This window comes from Wyeomyia smithii, chromosome 1, assembly GCF_029784165.1.
Source record: "Wyeomyia smithii strain HCP4-BCI-WySm-NY-G18 chromosome 1, ASM2978416v1, whole genome shotgun sequence".
In the NCBI taxonomy this organism is placed as follows: domain Eukaryota; kingdom Metazoa; phylum Arthropoda; class Insecta; order Diptera; family Culicidae; genus Wyeomyia; species Wyeomyia smithii.
In genome coordinates, this window is record NC_073694.1 from 65,722,450 (window position 1) to 65,738,526 (window position 16,077).

The following is a 16,077-nucleotide window of genomic DNA, read 5'->3' on the forward strand; positions in this document are numbered from 1 at the left end:
CGGCGGAAAATGGTTTTTCCTCTGCAGAGCAGAGAACAACCGAATCGGGGATGCTGTCCAATAGAGGATTTATATTTTAATCCGTTTTCCCACTCCACGCGAATGATATTCTCTGTTTCGCCGCTTCGCCGTGTGTCGTTTCATTTTTTTCCGCCGAATTACCCACCTTAATCGCGATAGCCGAGATATGTATGTATGAAGGGAAGTATCTTTGCCGCAGGCGGACAAGAAATGAAGCGCATAAATTCTATCTTCTTTCGGTGTCGGCAGAGGTCTACGCTTATCGGCAGAGCATACTCATGTGCAGTCGGAACACGTGATATGGATCGGACAATTTCTGAAATTTAATCTTCGATGATTGCTATTGCCCGAGAGTGCACCTGAAGCGGGTCGTTTAATAGACTATTAGTCGACTATTCATTGAACCTTGTCATAATTCAGGCGATTATCTTGGATGCGTTTATGTTCATGGTTATGTTTGTTTCCTTCCTTTTTTTCAATTCACAGTAATTACCAGCAGATACAAACTCTGGCCAACGATGGGCATGAAATTGCTGTGGAAACTATTTCACTGCAGATGGGCTTACAGGACAAAGGTTACGAGGAGTGGGTTGGAGAAATGATCGGGATGCGTGCAATACTAAAGCACTTCTCCAATGTCTCAAGCAATGAAATCAATGGTATGAGAGCACCGTTCCTCAAACCAGGACGCAACACGCAATACAAGGTATGAACTTTATAGTGCGCACAAACAGCCTTCATACTTCCGTCTATTGTTGCAGGTCATCGAAGACTTCGGATTCATTTACGACAGCTCCATCAGCGTACCGCCAAGCCCGGTTCCTGTTTGGCCTTATACCCTGGACTATAAAGTACCTCACGAATGTAAGAGCGGAACTTGTCCGACCAAATCATTCCCGGGTATCTGGGAAGTTCCTCTGAATGCCCACTTTGTCGAAAGCTACGAGGGTGGACACTGCCCGTACATGGACCAGTGCGTTCTGCACAATCATGATGCCGAAGATGTGTTCGCCTGGCTGCAGGAGGACTTCGAACGGTACTACTACCAAAACAAAGCACCCTACATGATGCCCTTCCACACCAACTGGTTCCAGATCCGGGAGTTGGAGCGTGGCCTGCATAAATTCCTTGACTGGACTCAAACTCTGTAAGCCAAATGACATGCTCTCGTCGTGAAAACTATTCTCAAACCTATCTTTTCTTAAATTTCAGTCCAGACGTTTACTTCGTAACGGTAACACAGGCCCTAACCTGGATCACGGATCCAAAAACGCTACACCAGCTGAATAACTATGAACCTTGGAACTGTAAAAGCAAAATAACCCAAACGCCAAAGCCATGCAACAACTCGAACAAGTGCGCGCTGTCCTTCAAGGAGCCGACGTCGAACATCAGTGACACCCGGTACATGGAGACGTGCTTCGAATGCCCGGCCGTCTATCCATGGTTGGGAGACTCGCACGGTTCCGGGATACCCGGACGAGATAACTACATCGATCAGAGTTCAGCCGGGGCAGGCGATGCGAAGAACCAACCAGACGAGGAAACAAACTAGTGTTGTTCCTAAGATAGCCGAACGAAAGTAGCGATAGAATGCATGACTGCTGTCTGGTGGACCTCTTTCGATGGAAGGTCTTGTGATGTGTTCTGGCGCACTACGTGTAGTATTAGTGTACCGCAAGTGAATAGTTGAGTTCTAACGTAAGCAATTTAAGCAAGATTGCGAAAGTGACATTCAAAGAAACGTAGAAAACGGAATACGACAGCGTGGGCGTACAATTTTGGAGTGAATAAATAGAAAATAAACAAACCAGATACTGATGATTTATTTTTGCACTTCTTGATTTTTATAAGAGAATTGATTCTGCAAAGATATGTACAGTAATGTGTGACAAACTTATAAAATTTTAAAGGTCTATTTTTACTTTACATTTATGGTGACCCACTGCCGAATCCAGAGTACGTCTCTGCATCATTCGATCTTGGGCTGATCTTCTCCAATCGCCTCTAACACCCGTCGATCGGGCGTCCTCATCTCGCAGCTTCCTGGCTAAGATGCCCACGTGTGCCGGTTCGAGTAGATTTCTGATGTTCCAAGTACCGAATTCACAACCATTGTCCTTTTTCGTTCGCCTGAGTCAATACCGATTATTCCGATTCGTACTACTTTCTGGATTGTTCGTAGTAGGGTACTTTCGGCATACTGCCTTATTATGGCCGCAATGTCTAGGCATTTCATAATTCAGCCGTCCGCTCCGGATCAGTGACTGTTTGAGCCGCCCCTGACAAATGGAACAGACACTCGGTCAAGCTGCCCTCCAAGGGGAACAGTTGCCCTTTCCCTGTCAGCATACGACCAAGTTCCCACCGGTCTATAGTCATTACGCAATTTTTTTTATAAAAACTTCGTCGAGCTCGATCAGCTGATGAGAAGTTTACCGAGATAAATTAAGTGTGTGAGGCTCAACCGATTTTTCAGCAAAAAAGCCGGTTACCGAAAGTTGTCAGATCATTTTGTCGAGACTTCGCCAAACAAACAGCCCTAACTTGACGAATCTTGTCTGTATTTTTTGCCGAATTTATCGTTAAACACTGTTGATGCCGAAGTCAGCAAAACCGTTACTAGTATCTCGGCACAAATTTTTCTCGTTGCTTAGTTTCGACGACACGGCTGTCATTCATGTGAGCGAGGTGGCTGCCATTTTTTCTTTGCTTAAATTCATGTAAACATGTTGCGTAAGAGCAAACAGGTAGCAGATTAAACTTTTGCTAAAATTTGTGCAAACTTCAGGTGTTTAAAAGCCAGAAGGCTAAAAAATGGTAGTACATATTTGTGCGAAGTGCCAGCAAAGCGTACTTTAAAATCGTGTAATAGCAAGATTATTATGTTTGTTTCAAGGACTAGCCACAAAATGACGTTCAAGCAAGAACAATATTGATCGAAAATTTCCGTGTAAATTTCCAAAGAGAATTGTCTTATAAATCACTTTTACGCTAGCGGCGCATGGTGAGCTTATTGCTACAATATTTTTTTTGTCGCTGTTGTTCAAGGCTAGCGTCACTGATAACGCTATCTGCTTACGAGTTGCTAGTACTATTAGTACAACTTTACACAAGTTTGAAACTCAGCTTAAACATCTGTCTGCGGATAGGCATTAGACGTAGTTCTGAAGTAAATATTTTGCTTAATTTCCCACTGCCGTACATAAATATAAAACCTATAATCTTCTAAGGCAACTTTTTTGAGCCTTGGGGCAACTATGTTTTGCTTTAAACTCTAATTATACTTTAAAAAAAATTGTCCAGAAAACTTTTTTGTTCCCGTCGCTATGAACACGAGGGAACATTTCAGTTTTTGAATGAGCGCGGCGGGGATACCATTTAAAACTCTACGCAAAGTTGGAGTGCCAAGTATTTTATTATACTTATTTTGTGGAAGGCTTAATTTAATGAAACAACTTTAAAAAGGATATCTTGAGTTATTAGAATGCTAGAGTAATATAATCATTTCGACACTATTGTAACATTCATTACTACTTCTGCATTCTGTAATAAATCACCTGGGTAAACAACGTGAAAACAGAGAAGTCGTGAGTGCACAAGAAGCCTACTTTCTCAACTATGTTAAATGTATAACAACATTAATAATCCGAACATTCTGATGATTTTTCACTAGCTCAAACCCTGCTGAAATGATTCCCGAAGAGGGCTTGATCGATGCATTAAATTGAAAAATTGACTTTTTTTCCGATTATATGCAGTTCCAGACTACTGTGCGGGGCCCAGTTTTAAGTGGGGACCCAAAAATAAAACAAACCGTTTTTTATTTTTTAAATAAAAACATTTTTTTGTTATTGAAAATTTACCAAAAATTTGTTAGATTTTTTTCTTACGAGAAAAAAAAACTTATAAATCAAATAATCAACATTCAACTCCTTTAGTATATCGTACTAGCAACTTAACAATACTAAGTTTGACAGCCTTTCATTCTTCATAGTCCTACGCAACTTATTTTTAATCAGTTTCATCTTCGAAAAATACCTTTCCCCAGTTGCGTTCTCAAATAAATCCGCAACAAAATTTTAGCGTGTTTTTGAAAGATGTCTGCAGCTGCTCGAAAATCGGATTTTTTGACGTGGGACTACGTCTTTCTTCACTATACTAAGGTACATTCTGGGAAAACTGGATTGAACATGTAACGTTTTTGGTTGGCGGAATGGAAGATTTTAGATGCTAATAGCGCTAAAACAACTGTTCCGATTTCAATAGTTGATATAACGTTGGAAAGCTTAAACATACAAGATTTGTATAACATGATAATTTTAGTTGCCATCTTCTCATTACTCCGCGAAAATTGCGGGAAAGTTTGAAGGTCGAATATCCACATTCATTTCTCATACGATTGGTATATTTCCCTAACGCAGACTTCAAAAACATAGACGAAATGATTTCACGCATTCAGTCATTGGCTAGCAATGCCAGCCAATTGGCATCGCATTCATCACCCAACGCAAGCGACGAAGAAAGAAAGCAGAGATGCTTCCACGTGATTGGTTCTTCCCCCAATCACCCAAGTTTCCCACACTGAGTGACGCTATAAAAGGACACTCCGTGTTAAGAGAAGATCATTCCCTGGTCGACCGTAAAAGCGAACAGTTCTGCTTCCCTTCGATCTGAGTTGGACCCCACCAGTGGTAATCCAATTCAGGTACCGTTGTTGGAATACAGCCCGAAACTGAACGTGATCGGCACTAGGGACCATTGTAAGCCGTTGGAAGCGACCATTGGAAGACTTGGAAGCTGTTTGGATGCTGCCGATGGTAATTTGTGCAGGTATAGTGTGTCGTATACCATGTGTGTTTGTCTGAGGAGCGTTAGCGTGAGTATGTGTGTGTGAGTAGCGTGTGTATGTGTGAGTAGCGTGTGTATGTGAGTGTGTGTGTGAGTGAGTAGCGTGTGTATGTGTGTGTGTGTGTGAGTAGCGTGTGTATGTGTGTGTGAGTGAGTAGCGTGTGTATGTGTGTGTGTGTGTGTGTGTGAGTAGCGTGTGTATGTGTGTGTGAGTGAGTAGCGTGTGTATGTGTGTGTGAGAGTAGCGTGTGTGTGTGTGTGTGAGTAGCGTCTGTGTGTGTAAGAAGCGTGGGTGTGTCTGAGGAGCGTGTGCTTGTGAGTAGTGTGAGTGTGTAAAACGTGTATGTGTGTATACATTCATCCGAAGAAAATTTATTTGACAGAATACTTTTATAGACAAGTTAATTATTTTTCCTATTAATTTGTATGCTATGGTTTGTGACAGGTATATGTGTTTTTTTTTGTTCATGGATTGTTGTGTATGGTATTTGTACGTTTGGTGTGTTATATACTATGGCTATGGCAGAATTTAATCTTTACACCCACAATAGTCCCACGTCAAGCCTACGTTTGTGCACTCAAGCACATACCCTTTAACTTTTTTTTATTATATCTGAAAAAAACCTATCGTAATTTGAAAAAAAAATGCGATTGCACACAATTTGAGAAAAACTGCGCAAATATAAGGCGACCCTGACAATAATCTACAGAAACTAGGAAAAAACTACACACATCTGCAGGTCAATGAAATCTGCACATGAACTCTGAAAATCTCAATGAAATCTGCAATCTGCGAAGCGCATCCTTCTGGTATCCCTGATTCGGACAATGCTGGTTCGTTTACAATGGTGTGTTAATGTGTGTCATTCCAAGAGAATCCAAGGTGAACTCTTATGGATGTAGTTGTGATATTGGCGCTCGCGAAATGGGGATGTAAAATGAAAATATAAAAACGGAAAAAGTGAAAAAATGTCCAATTTCAAATGCTAATAATATAATAAATTTCCATCATTCTTGCAGCAATCTATTGGAAAATCATCTAGGCATTCTCCCAAATGCAGATAACTGTAATTTCAATTAAAACTATTGTACTATTGAAAATTGTCAAGTTCCGTTAAAACGTCAAATTCGATCTCCAATTGGTCATTATATGATTGCTATCCCAAGCACGGTTGATAATATAGATTATAGAGCCAGTAATTTGGAATGTCGTATTTAACGTATATAGGAGCTTGCTTCAGCCGAAACTGCTCATATTAGATCTAGACAGCGACTATAACAGTCCTCACTTAGCAGCAGCAGCAGTTGCAGCGGGTATCAGCATCGATAGTGACAGGGCCAGCTGATGCAGTGGCATTTCCTCTAGTATAAATCTGCTATTGTGCGGTAGCGGGTAGCATCAAAAGTAGATACATCAGCTGGCACTTCCTCCAATGAAAAGTTGCCGATTTTGGACAATACACGAGGGGTTTGGGATGCTGGCCGTTGCGGAACAGAGTGGTCTGAAAACCATTTTTTTCGAAAATAAGTTTTTTGCATGAACCGCATCTACTCAAAAAACTGAAGTTGGGAGATTAAGAAAATTCCTAAAAATCGAACCTTGAAGCTGATTTATACCACATACTTAGACATACGTAACACTGGCGATTTTTTTTGGTACTCTTTGCCCCACATTATCCGGTACCAACACCAGTTTGAACTGCTCGAAGAAAATGAACGGAATGAATTTTCTTCATAGCGGCTCTACTCGAGCCCTCAACAAAACCCCTTAAGAAACTGTCAATAAGTTGTTTACAAAATCAATGCTGCATTTTTCGAGTGGGAACGAGACAAATGCAGGGCTGCGCAGGTACACAACCTCCATAAACTACTCAAAAAGAGGCTTTTTTTTACAGAGGTTGGTACCTTCGAGTAGTTCATTTTGTACCAACTTTTTTGGAAGATTTTTCCAGAGTGTTACGTATGTCTTATGTATGTGTTTATACCGTGTTGAAATTTCGACCGAAACAGAATGGCCATTCATTTTTTAGTCTTTCTCAATCCTACTTACATGTGGAGAAGATTTGGGTTGCGAATTGATTGAAGAAGAGCAACTCAGAAATCAGCAATGATGCTGCAGTTACTGTCTCGGCTTTCTATGTCGTCGATATGCGACTCCATCAACAGAATCCTTGGACTAAGGATAAAACGCCTTTTCTAATATTTTTTTTCCTCTTAGTTTCAGTTTTTCTTTCTTTCAGACCATCTGGGAGATGATGATTTTTCTCTCATACCGTACATTATACTTAACGTCGGAAGCAATGCGCTGTATATCAAATCAGATGCGCTATACCCCTTTCCGACCGAGCCCACAGAATTGTGTAGGAAAAAAATGACGGATAACAAAACTTAAATCAAAGTAATTCCTATATAAAAACACTTGCTTGCTTCGGTTTCTTATTTTTGTAGCAGCTGCGATGTTGACACTAGCGTTGTGAGCAATAAAACAATGACTAAGACTTTCAAAAAGCGAAAGAGAAGGTTTAGTTTAAGTCACCTTCTATCTACGCTTTCATATGGGCCCGGTCGGAAAGGGATACAGCGCACTACTTCCGACGTTAAGTATAATGTACGATATGAGAGTAAAATCGAATGTCGCTAGTCGACAACTCCAATTTTCAACTTACGTAACACTAGCGTTTTTTGGTACACGTTGCCCCATAGTACTCCGTACTTCGTCCTGTCCAACTGCTCGACAAATAATGAACAAAATGAATTTTCTTTTTCTCGGCTTTATCGAGCCCCATAGAAAATCCCATAAGGAACTGTCAAAAAGTTATTTACAAAATCAATGCAGCATTCGAGTAGGAACGAGACCAATGCAGGGCTGCGCAGGTACACTGCCTTCAAAAACAACTCAAACAATGATTTTATTCAGAGTGTGGTACCATTCGAGTAGTTCATTTTCTACCAACTTTTTTGGAAGATTTCTTCCTGAGTGTTACGTATGTCTTATGTATGTGATTATATCCTATATACAATTGAAAAATTGTCCTTACAACAAACAAATTATTGAAGATTTAATATTTTATCATTCTGCGCTAGAATTAAAAGTGAATTGTTATTTCAACCTGCATGCACTCTGACTGTTGGAACTTGTTTGCGCTGTCGTATGTGGAAGTTGCAATTCGGTAGCACTTCCACTCTTCTATTACACAAAATTTTAAATATATTCAATACAAGTAATGTAACAAACAACCTTATGTAGTTCCACGTCAATCTTGTGGTCGTGGCTTTGCATACAACCCTTGTAATTTGTTGTGTCCAAATTCGCTAACCAAAATTCATACTTTTACTTTTTCATTTTGCTAAAAACTTAGACCGTGTCATTCGCGAGAACTATTTCACCATTTTCTTGTAGAGTTAAAGTGATCTTCAGTCTTTAGCGCACACCTTAAATAAGCTTTAGCTCAGCCGAAATCCGCCTGATTATAGCTAAATGAGCTGTAGGAATATTCCAGATTTTTAGTAGTCTGGAGGTTAGAGTACCTCGTGATAAATGTAGCCAAAATACTTATTTTCAGTGAAATTTAAATTATGATACAGACCCTTTTTTTAAGTAATTATTTAATCAATTAATTAATTTCATGTAAGAATTCGTGTTGGTGCGAACAGCCTTACAAATCTCTTTTACTTGTGTCATCGTGAATAACAACAACGAGACTCTTGTCAATTCGTGTCAATTCGATAACACGCACACAGACACAATTGATGTTTCTTTAGCGCGTTTCGGACGCTCCGATTTTGTTGACAATCTCATTCAGGGAGCTGTGTGTCTTGTTATTGCTTCCTATACCTTAAGTCTGTATTACACTCTTTGACCAATGGTCAAATATTTGACCTTCTGACATAATGGTCAAATTTATTTGACATCATGATGGTTGTTTGCCCGAGTTTGCCACATGTGAAAATTGGAGAGCGACAAACAATTATCTTTGACCAATTTTTCATCTGTCAAAAAGTGACAAATATTTGACGTTTGGTCAAAGAGTGTAATCCAGCCTTTACATCGTAAATAGTGCGCTGTATACTGTATATATATATATATATATATATATATATATATATATATATATATATATATATATATATATATATATATATATATATATATATATATATATATATATATATATATATATATATATATATATATATATATATATGGACATATGGACGCTAGGCATATGGATGTTAGGCATAGTATGCTAGGCATAATGGATGTGAGGCATAATGGATACGAGACATACTGCCAAAAGGCGTAACGAACGCAAGGCTGGATGGACACCAGGCCGAATGGACGCGAGGCCAAATGGACGCAAGGCCGAATGGACGCGAGGCCGAATGCGATTTTGTACGATCGCATGAAATCCAATTATGTAGTTCAGGTGTTAATATACTCCTAAAGAGTTTAAGTTGGGTATAATACTTTTCTTGAAATCATGCAGCGAAGACGCATAATCGAGGGCAAGGAAACGAGGCGACACTAAACCGCCGTGGTTTCCGCAGTCCGAGCCGGCTGCCGACCCGCCGTCGAGAACGGCGGCCTCTCACACCCAAACGACTGATCTACTAGTTTGCTAGGTCTACTCAAACAGAGTTTTCGAGCGGTAGCGAGTAAGGACAGCGTTTGCTCGAACAGCGAGTCGGCCGAAGGCCGCGAGTGTATTGCTTTTCAAATGACACTTTGAAGCGAAATACATGTTATTGAAAGAGGGCTGTGATGATGATGACGATAATAACATATTTCGCATCACTTCCCCTTGGCCTTGTATCCATTCGGCCTCGCGTCCATTCGGCCTCGCGTCCATCAGGCCTCGCGTCCATTCGGCCTGGTGTCCATCCAGCCTCGCGTCCATCCGGCCTCGCGTCCACCCGGCCTTGCGTCCATCCGGCCTCGCGTCCATCCGGCCTCGCGTCCATCCGGCCTCGCGTCCAATCGGCCTCGCGTCCTTTCGGCCTCGTGTCCATATGCCTCGTGTCCGTATGTCTGCCGTCCATTATGCCTAGCGTACTATGCCTCGCGTCCGTATGCCTCGCGTCTGTATGCTTAACGGGGTGTCATCCATCTGATGTGCTAAACAGCGCACTACTTCCCACGTAAGGATATTTAAAGTCGCAGCGAAAAGTCGCGATTTCGATTTAGTGCTGCAACGTTAATAATACATCAGGACGTGCACACCAAATTGTCTATTTATGGTTCAGCAAGATACTTTGCTAAAAGCATACCAGCAATCCACTTTTTTGCTGATTCACAGTTTTTTTTTTTTTTTCAAAATGTTACTGTTTTTCAGTTTTACAATTCACGGAATTTCGTTTAGTATTGCTGATTGCATCTGAAACGCGAATTACAGACAACTTGCAAGCAAAAAGCAGATAACTTGCACGTGATTGATCATATACCAGTCAACTAGAGCGAACGCGACAGAATGCCTTCGTTAATCGTATCTATACCATCTATACAGTCTATCGCGTTCACTCTCGTATGCTGCTATACGATAAATCTGACGTACAAGTTGTTTGCATTTTGTTTGCAAGTTGTCTGTAATTCGCGTTTCAGCGGAAATTTGCAATAATTTTAGTTTATTGTAAACCAGTATTGAGCTAATCCACGAAAAAATACGACAAAAACTAAATCCAATTAAGCGCCAGCAAGCTGATTTCACTTTCCAAACTGTTCCATGAATGCAGAGCAGCAATTGAAACGTCAAAATTCTAATGACGTGCTTTTGACTTGAACTCCCTCCCTGAACAAAAAGTTCAGAATGTTCGAGTCTAGTCATATTTTCATTCATATAAAACGAATATTAGTGAGTTTTTGAACAAGTTACGGTGGATTTCACCACTTTTTCCGAACTACTCAAGGGACTTACTGCAATGCAAACGGACAAGAGATAAATTATTCTAAAAATGGTATACGTAGCAAGAGGTAAGTAGCATTTCATTTTCACTGCAAAGCACATACAAGTAATTTAACTATTTCAGATGGAACCGTCCATCAATCTCAACCGTGGACTGTTCAGCGTTTCCTTGGGCTGATTACCGGATTCTTCAATTTTTTCGTTATGTTGTACGTTTTTCATCATGTTTTATCTAGTAACTAAATGAAGAATTATTTAATATAGGGTTTCGGCTCTGTTATCGTCAGGTTTTACCTACTATCGTCCGGGGGGTTAATGAAGTCATGGAGAATAATTATTTTGCAGAAAGATACATCATTTTACCCCCTGACGAAAATAGGTAAAACCTAACAATAATAGAGCCGATACCTTATTTATATCAGTTTTTTTTTAAATTTAACCTTGGTGTTTTCCAGCTTTCGAACATTGCTTGATCTGAATCCAAACAGTCCTGGGAACTCAACGGACACTACGGGCAGTCGCCGCGGAGGGGGTGGTGGAGGAGGTGGAGGCCCACCAGGTGGGCCCCGGCAACGGCCAATAGGGCGAACGATGACCCTAAGGGACTGTACCATCCCAGGTGGTGGATGAGCGCGGTAAAGCATCCAGCCCAAACTTAACCGTTTCGTATGGATGCTAGTGCACTCAACCGCCACCTTTGGAAATCCGAAAAGCGCTGCAGCTTTTGTATGACGAATACGCTCTAAACCTACGCTACCACACAGGCGGGTGTATTTTGAAGAGGGTCTTCTGAGGATGGTGAAGTCTATCGTTTGTTATAAAAATAAATTCTATCTTCTGGTGATTTCTCACAGGTACATGTACTATATGTGTAAAACAATAAATTGATCTTCTTAAAAGGAATAAACAATACAATAACGTGTTTCATTTAGTACACTAAACTTCTTGTTTCATTCGTAAAATGGCACGGATCGGATCAACTGATTCTCTTCCTCACTGCATAAACCGCCATACAGTGGGTTCATCCCAGCGACGCAGCCGGCACCAACTGGACCCTTTCGATACACTGGTTGACTGTAGATGCTTGTGATTGAATAGTTGCACGCATAAAGCACAACCTTGAAGGTGTACCCGGCCACTTTCTGTGGGTAGATAACGATTCCGCAACCGATCGCTGTAGTTCGATCGCTTATCATCTGAGTGAAATGGCCGATCGTTACACTGTAGAAAGGGAAATATACTTGTAAATTACTGACTTATAAAATTTGTATACTCACTTTGGTGGACTCATGAAGGTGTCCATCAGCGTTTGGTTCGCAAGCCTGTATTCATCGAACCACAAGGTGGTCAATTTTTGCAAAATGTCAAATAAATTCTCCTCAACAGGATAGTAACCGATTGCAAGATTTTGGCCTGCCTGGCGATACAACTCCGTATTGCGACATTCGTCGTGCTTGAACTGGCAACTTTTGGCGTTCAGTTCGGCCAATACCGCCAACTCATCGTTCCATACCTAAAAGTCATTATTATTATTCGTTTTTCATCTGATAGCATCTGTCTACATGAATAAAACTTAAACTATCAATTATTAGGTACAATTACATTTAAGCGAACAACTTAAAAAGTTTCAGATGGTTTTGTAGCTTAAAAATGGTTCTTATCGTAGCCGTAATACGCAAGGGTTTTGTGGGATTCAAAAAATATTTAAAATTTATGAAAGTATCATAAAATGGTCACAAAATAATATTTGCTATATAAAAAATTAAAACGTAAATTCAGCCCTTCTCAAACAGACATCGTGCGTACGATTCATGGATGTTTTAGAGACAGTACTTACCACAGTTGGCATTCGAGAAGCCGCTTCGAATCCCTCCATCGATCCATTTGCCAAGCGGTTTCGGGCTTCGTTATGCAGGTGGATCAGAAACGCTCTGAGTTGCGAGTCAATTTTAAACAAGGTTCTCCCTGGAGGACAATCAGCAGCAAATGACCCATCATGACCACACGCAACGTGTTGCTTTCGGACCAGCTGCCCAGTTTGATCATATTGCGAGCATAGATCTTCACGGCAATAATAGTCGTCATTTTCACTGCTAACAACGTCCACACTATCAGTGGTGCTTATTTGAGAGTTCCCCTTCTCCTCCTCTTCCTGTTCCACCAAGGTCGTTTCTGGCAGTGACATAAGCAGTGTGGTTCCATCGGTAGAAGTCGAACTCTCGACTATCGACTCCTCTCCGTCCGTGTAGTATTCGTAGCGAACATAATTGGCACTTGTTTGGTCCCAAATGACCATAAGAGTTAACAGTACCCATATCGACCTGCCAAGTCTTTGCAACGATGACGGGTTTTTAATTATCCGGTAATGGATTGCGCTATCTGAGGGAAAAAAGCGAGTTTCAGGGATGGACGATCGCATCAATAACAATAAAAATAGCATCTTTCAAAGTTCATCAGATACAGCACGATCGCTTCACCGAACGGTGATCAAGCGATCATTACCGACGGCGGAGAAGCCTGTCGGCTTTGAAGACAATAGTTAGGAAGCTCTCCTTAGGCGAAACGAAATTGATTGTCATTTTTCCCATCCCTGTTTACACCCGGTGATTGGAGAGGAGTAATTTGATCAAATAATAAGATTAACAGCTAGAAACCTGTTTGAACAAGAGAACTGATGTTTTTTTATTACCTACTAATTCGAATCGGTGGGTTAACACAAAGCTTATCATCAGGTTTTTGTTCTATCAGAGGATGTTTGCGCGCCATTCCTATAATGCTCTACCGCAAAAATGTTCCCACAATAAGAAACAACCGAGCACGAAGCTTATCCCTATTCAATGCTTGGTTCAGGACTGGTTATTTCTATCTGGCCGATTTTCGGCGTACTAGCCCTATGATCAATAACCATAAAAAGTGCTTTACAACCTTGATCAGACTCCTTACGGCTAATATCGTAAAAAACGTTTCTCGAAATTTGGGTTTTGGAGTTTGTGTACTTCCCTTTTTGCACCTCGCACGCGTTCTCCGGTAACTCTTAGTTCTTCTGATATCTGAGCCTCAATTTTTGAAGTGATCACTTATTAGCTTAACCTATTCCCGGCATCCAAACTTTGATTTAAGATTAACAACTGTACTTGAAAATTTGCACGATGAAACAATTCAGTATGGTTAGATAACAGATTGATTTTTAATATGCAATAAAATTTGTATTAATTGTGCATACAGTTGATGAGTAATAAGAGTTTGGAGTTCATTTTTCGACGTAAAAACTGATTTCTCTCCGCCGGGATTGGGTTCAAGTTATAAAATGAGGGCTCCTGAGTCGAATTCTGATTTAGAAGAGACTATCTCAGTATTCCAAAAGTCGGCTGCAAAAACTAATAAACAGAAAGGCCAAGCTCTGACAGCGGAATGTTAGCACTTGGTCTTTGCTTTGAGAAAAACAAATCACAATATACATGGTCTTGCTTACTCGTGACTTCGGATGACACCCATGACTGTTGATGTTTCCAAGCGTCTCAAAACTAAAAAATATGTTTTTCTCTAAACCATTTAGCCCGAATTGGTATTCTGGTAGAAGGCTTTTTGAAGCCCCGGGCCCCCCCCCCTTTTTTTTCGGGCCCCCACAAAACGAGAAAAAGTTCTTTTCTTTATCAAAAATGAGATTCAATCAAAAGTTCAATTTACAGTAAGAAAATTTGAACAGACCATTTCAATCTAAAACTTTCCTTCAGTGTTATTTTTTCGCGAGCGCCAATATCACAACCACATCCATAAGATTTCACCTTCGATTCTCTTGGAATGACACACATTAACACACCATTTGAATCGAACCAGCGCGCATGGGAGATCAAGCAGGAAAGAAGATAATCCACAAGTTTTTTTAATACATTGCTGTTGATTCCGAAAATAAGTTTACCTGTCCGAATCAGGGATACTAGATTTGCGTTGCAAAATGCAGATTTTCAGAGTCCGTGTGCAGATTTTATTGACCTGCAGAAGTGTGTAGTTTTTTCCTAGGTTCTGTAGATTATTGCCAGCGTAGCCTTATATTTGCGCAGTCTTTCTCAAATTGTGTGCAAATTTTTTTTTCGAATTGCGGTAGGTTTTTATTTTTCAGATATCAAGAAAAAAATTCCGGATTTCGAGCAGTTGCATACATTTATTTATTTGAGCCTAATGATCTCGAACGCAACTGGAGAAAGGTCTTTATCGAAGATGAAACTGATTGAAAATAGGTTGCGTACGACTAAGAGTGAAAGGCTGTCAAACTTAGCATTGTTAAGTTGAGAGTACAATATTCTGAAGGAGTTGAATGTTGATTATTTAATCAATAAGTTCTCTGCAAAAAAAAACTCGTAAGAAAAAATTCTAGCAAATTTTTGGTAACTTTTCAATGAGAAATAAGTGTTTTTAACTCGTACGATAAAAAAAACGGGTTTGTTTTATTCTGGGGCCCCCACTGTAAACTGGGCCCCGGGCCCCCACAATCGTAAATCCGGCTCTGCTTGCCCTGAAGGAATTGGGACTAATATTTTCATGAGTATTTTTATAAAAACTCGACAAAAAAAACACCATCACCATCTTGACTATAATCTGCGAAGAGACACTCGATTTGAATTCAAATTTTATCGAATTGCATATCTTCCATTCCACCAGGGGCAAAGTGACTTACCCATGATCTCTTTTAAAATGTCCACTTCGGCGTCTGCTATGTTTGCGAAGAAAAGCAACAATCAATTGCACTACTCGCAAAACAAACTCACAACGCGCTGGCAAACAATGAATACTATTCAATAAATGCCCGTATAGCTACAAACAGCACACCAGACAGTCACCACTCAAATAACCGACCCCGTCCATTCAGACCAGCATTTTTATACACGTCCAAGCCATTCGTGGAGGCTCCATTAGGAGAGAACGGAAAAGGGATTCCAACCGTCTGTAACGAACGAAGATTCTTGAGACGCGCGCGGAGAGATGCGATCATAAACGCGACGATCGCTTCGGCAATCCTGACCGACGGCGTGCGTGAGATAATGTAGTGTTACCTACCGTGCAAACGCATGAACAAATCTACACCTAATCATAATCATGACTGGTTATGATGGGACCTGATGAGAAATCGGAGCGTAAACTATGTTCCACTCCTGCCACGCAATAACTGCCGGCCACAGAACTATGTATGTAAATTGGCTCCATTTAAACTATCAATTTCTGTACAATCCTCGAGGGCCCTCGAGATCACTGCTTGACGCTCTACAGGGGTTGGTAGATCAAACAAAAACAAGCAGCAAATATTTGC

At 40.6% G+C, this 16,077-nt stretch overlaps 3 protein-coding genes across 3 annotated transcripts in view; 2 read left to right on the forward strand and 1 right to left on the reverse strand.

Annotated features, from left to right (window-relative positions):
- The window catches only part of LOC129733808 (chitin deacetylase 1), a 44,224-nt gene extending 42,379 nt beyond the window's left edge, over positions 1-1,845 (forward strand). The window contains exons 6-8 of the mRNA XM_055695318.1: positions 508-727; positions 783-1,168; positions 1,234-1,845. Of these exons, the coding sequence (XP_055551293.1) occupies positions 508-727; positions 783-1,168; positions 1,234-1,576 (949 nt within the window). The 3' untranslated portion in view covers positions 1,577-1,845. The remainder of the gene's footprint in view (positions 1-507; positions 728-782; positions 1,169-1,233) is intronic.
- Positions 1,846-10,624: 8,779 nt separating this feature from the next.
- Positions 10,625-11,713, forward strand: LOC129733905 (glycine-rich selenoprotein-like). Its single transcript, XM_055695505.1, has 3 exons — positions 10,625-10,840; positions 10,897-10,981; positions 11,228-11,713. Exons 1-3 carry the CDS (start codon positions 10,822-10,824, stop codon positions 11,400-11,402), a joined length of 279 nt encoding a protein of 92 aa, XP_055551480.1. The 5' UTR covers positions 10,625-10,821; the 3' UTR covers positions 11,403-11,713.
- On the reverse strand, positions 11,608-15,869 carry LOC129733904 (antigen 5 like allergen Cul n 1-like). Its single transcript, XM_055695504.1, has 4 exons — positions 15,448-15,869; positions 12,610-13,151; positions 12,050-12,285; positions 11,608-11,993 (listed from the first exon to the last, which is right to left on the reverse strand). Exons 1-4 carry the CDS (start codon positions 15,449-15,451, stop codon positions 11,723-11,725), a joined length of 1,053 nt encoding a protein of 350 aa, XP_055551479.1. The 5' UTR covers positions 15,452-15,869; the 3' UTR covers positions 11,608-11,722.
- Positions 15,870-16,077: the final 208 nt, after the last annotated feature.

What these genes read in the sequence shown, in the direction of transcription:
- LOC129733905 (XM_055695505.1), top strand. An exon ending in TTCAATTTTTTCGTTATGTT is followed by an intron (nt 10,982 to 11,227) that starts GTACGTTTTTCA and finishes GGTGTTTTCCAG; the next exon opens with CTTTCGAACATTGCTTGATC.
- LOC129733904 (XM_055695504.1), bottom strand. An exon ending in CTTCTCGAATGCCAACTGTG is followed by an intron (nt 12,286 to 12,609) that starts GTAAGTACTGTC and finishes AATGACTTTTAG; the next exon opens with GTATGGAACGATGAGTTGGC. An exon ending in ACCTTCATGAGTCCACCAAA is followed by an intron (nt 11,994 to 12,049) that starts GTGAGTATACAA and finishes CCCTTTCTACAG; the next exon opens with TGTAACGATCGGCCATTTCA.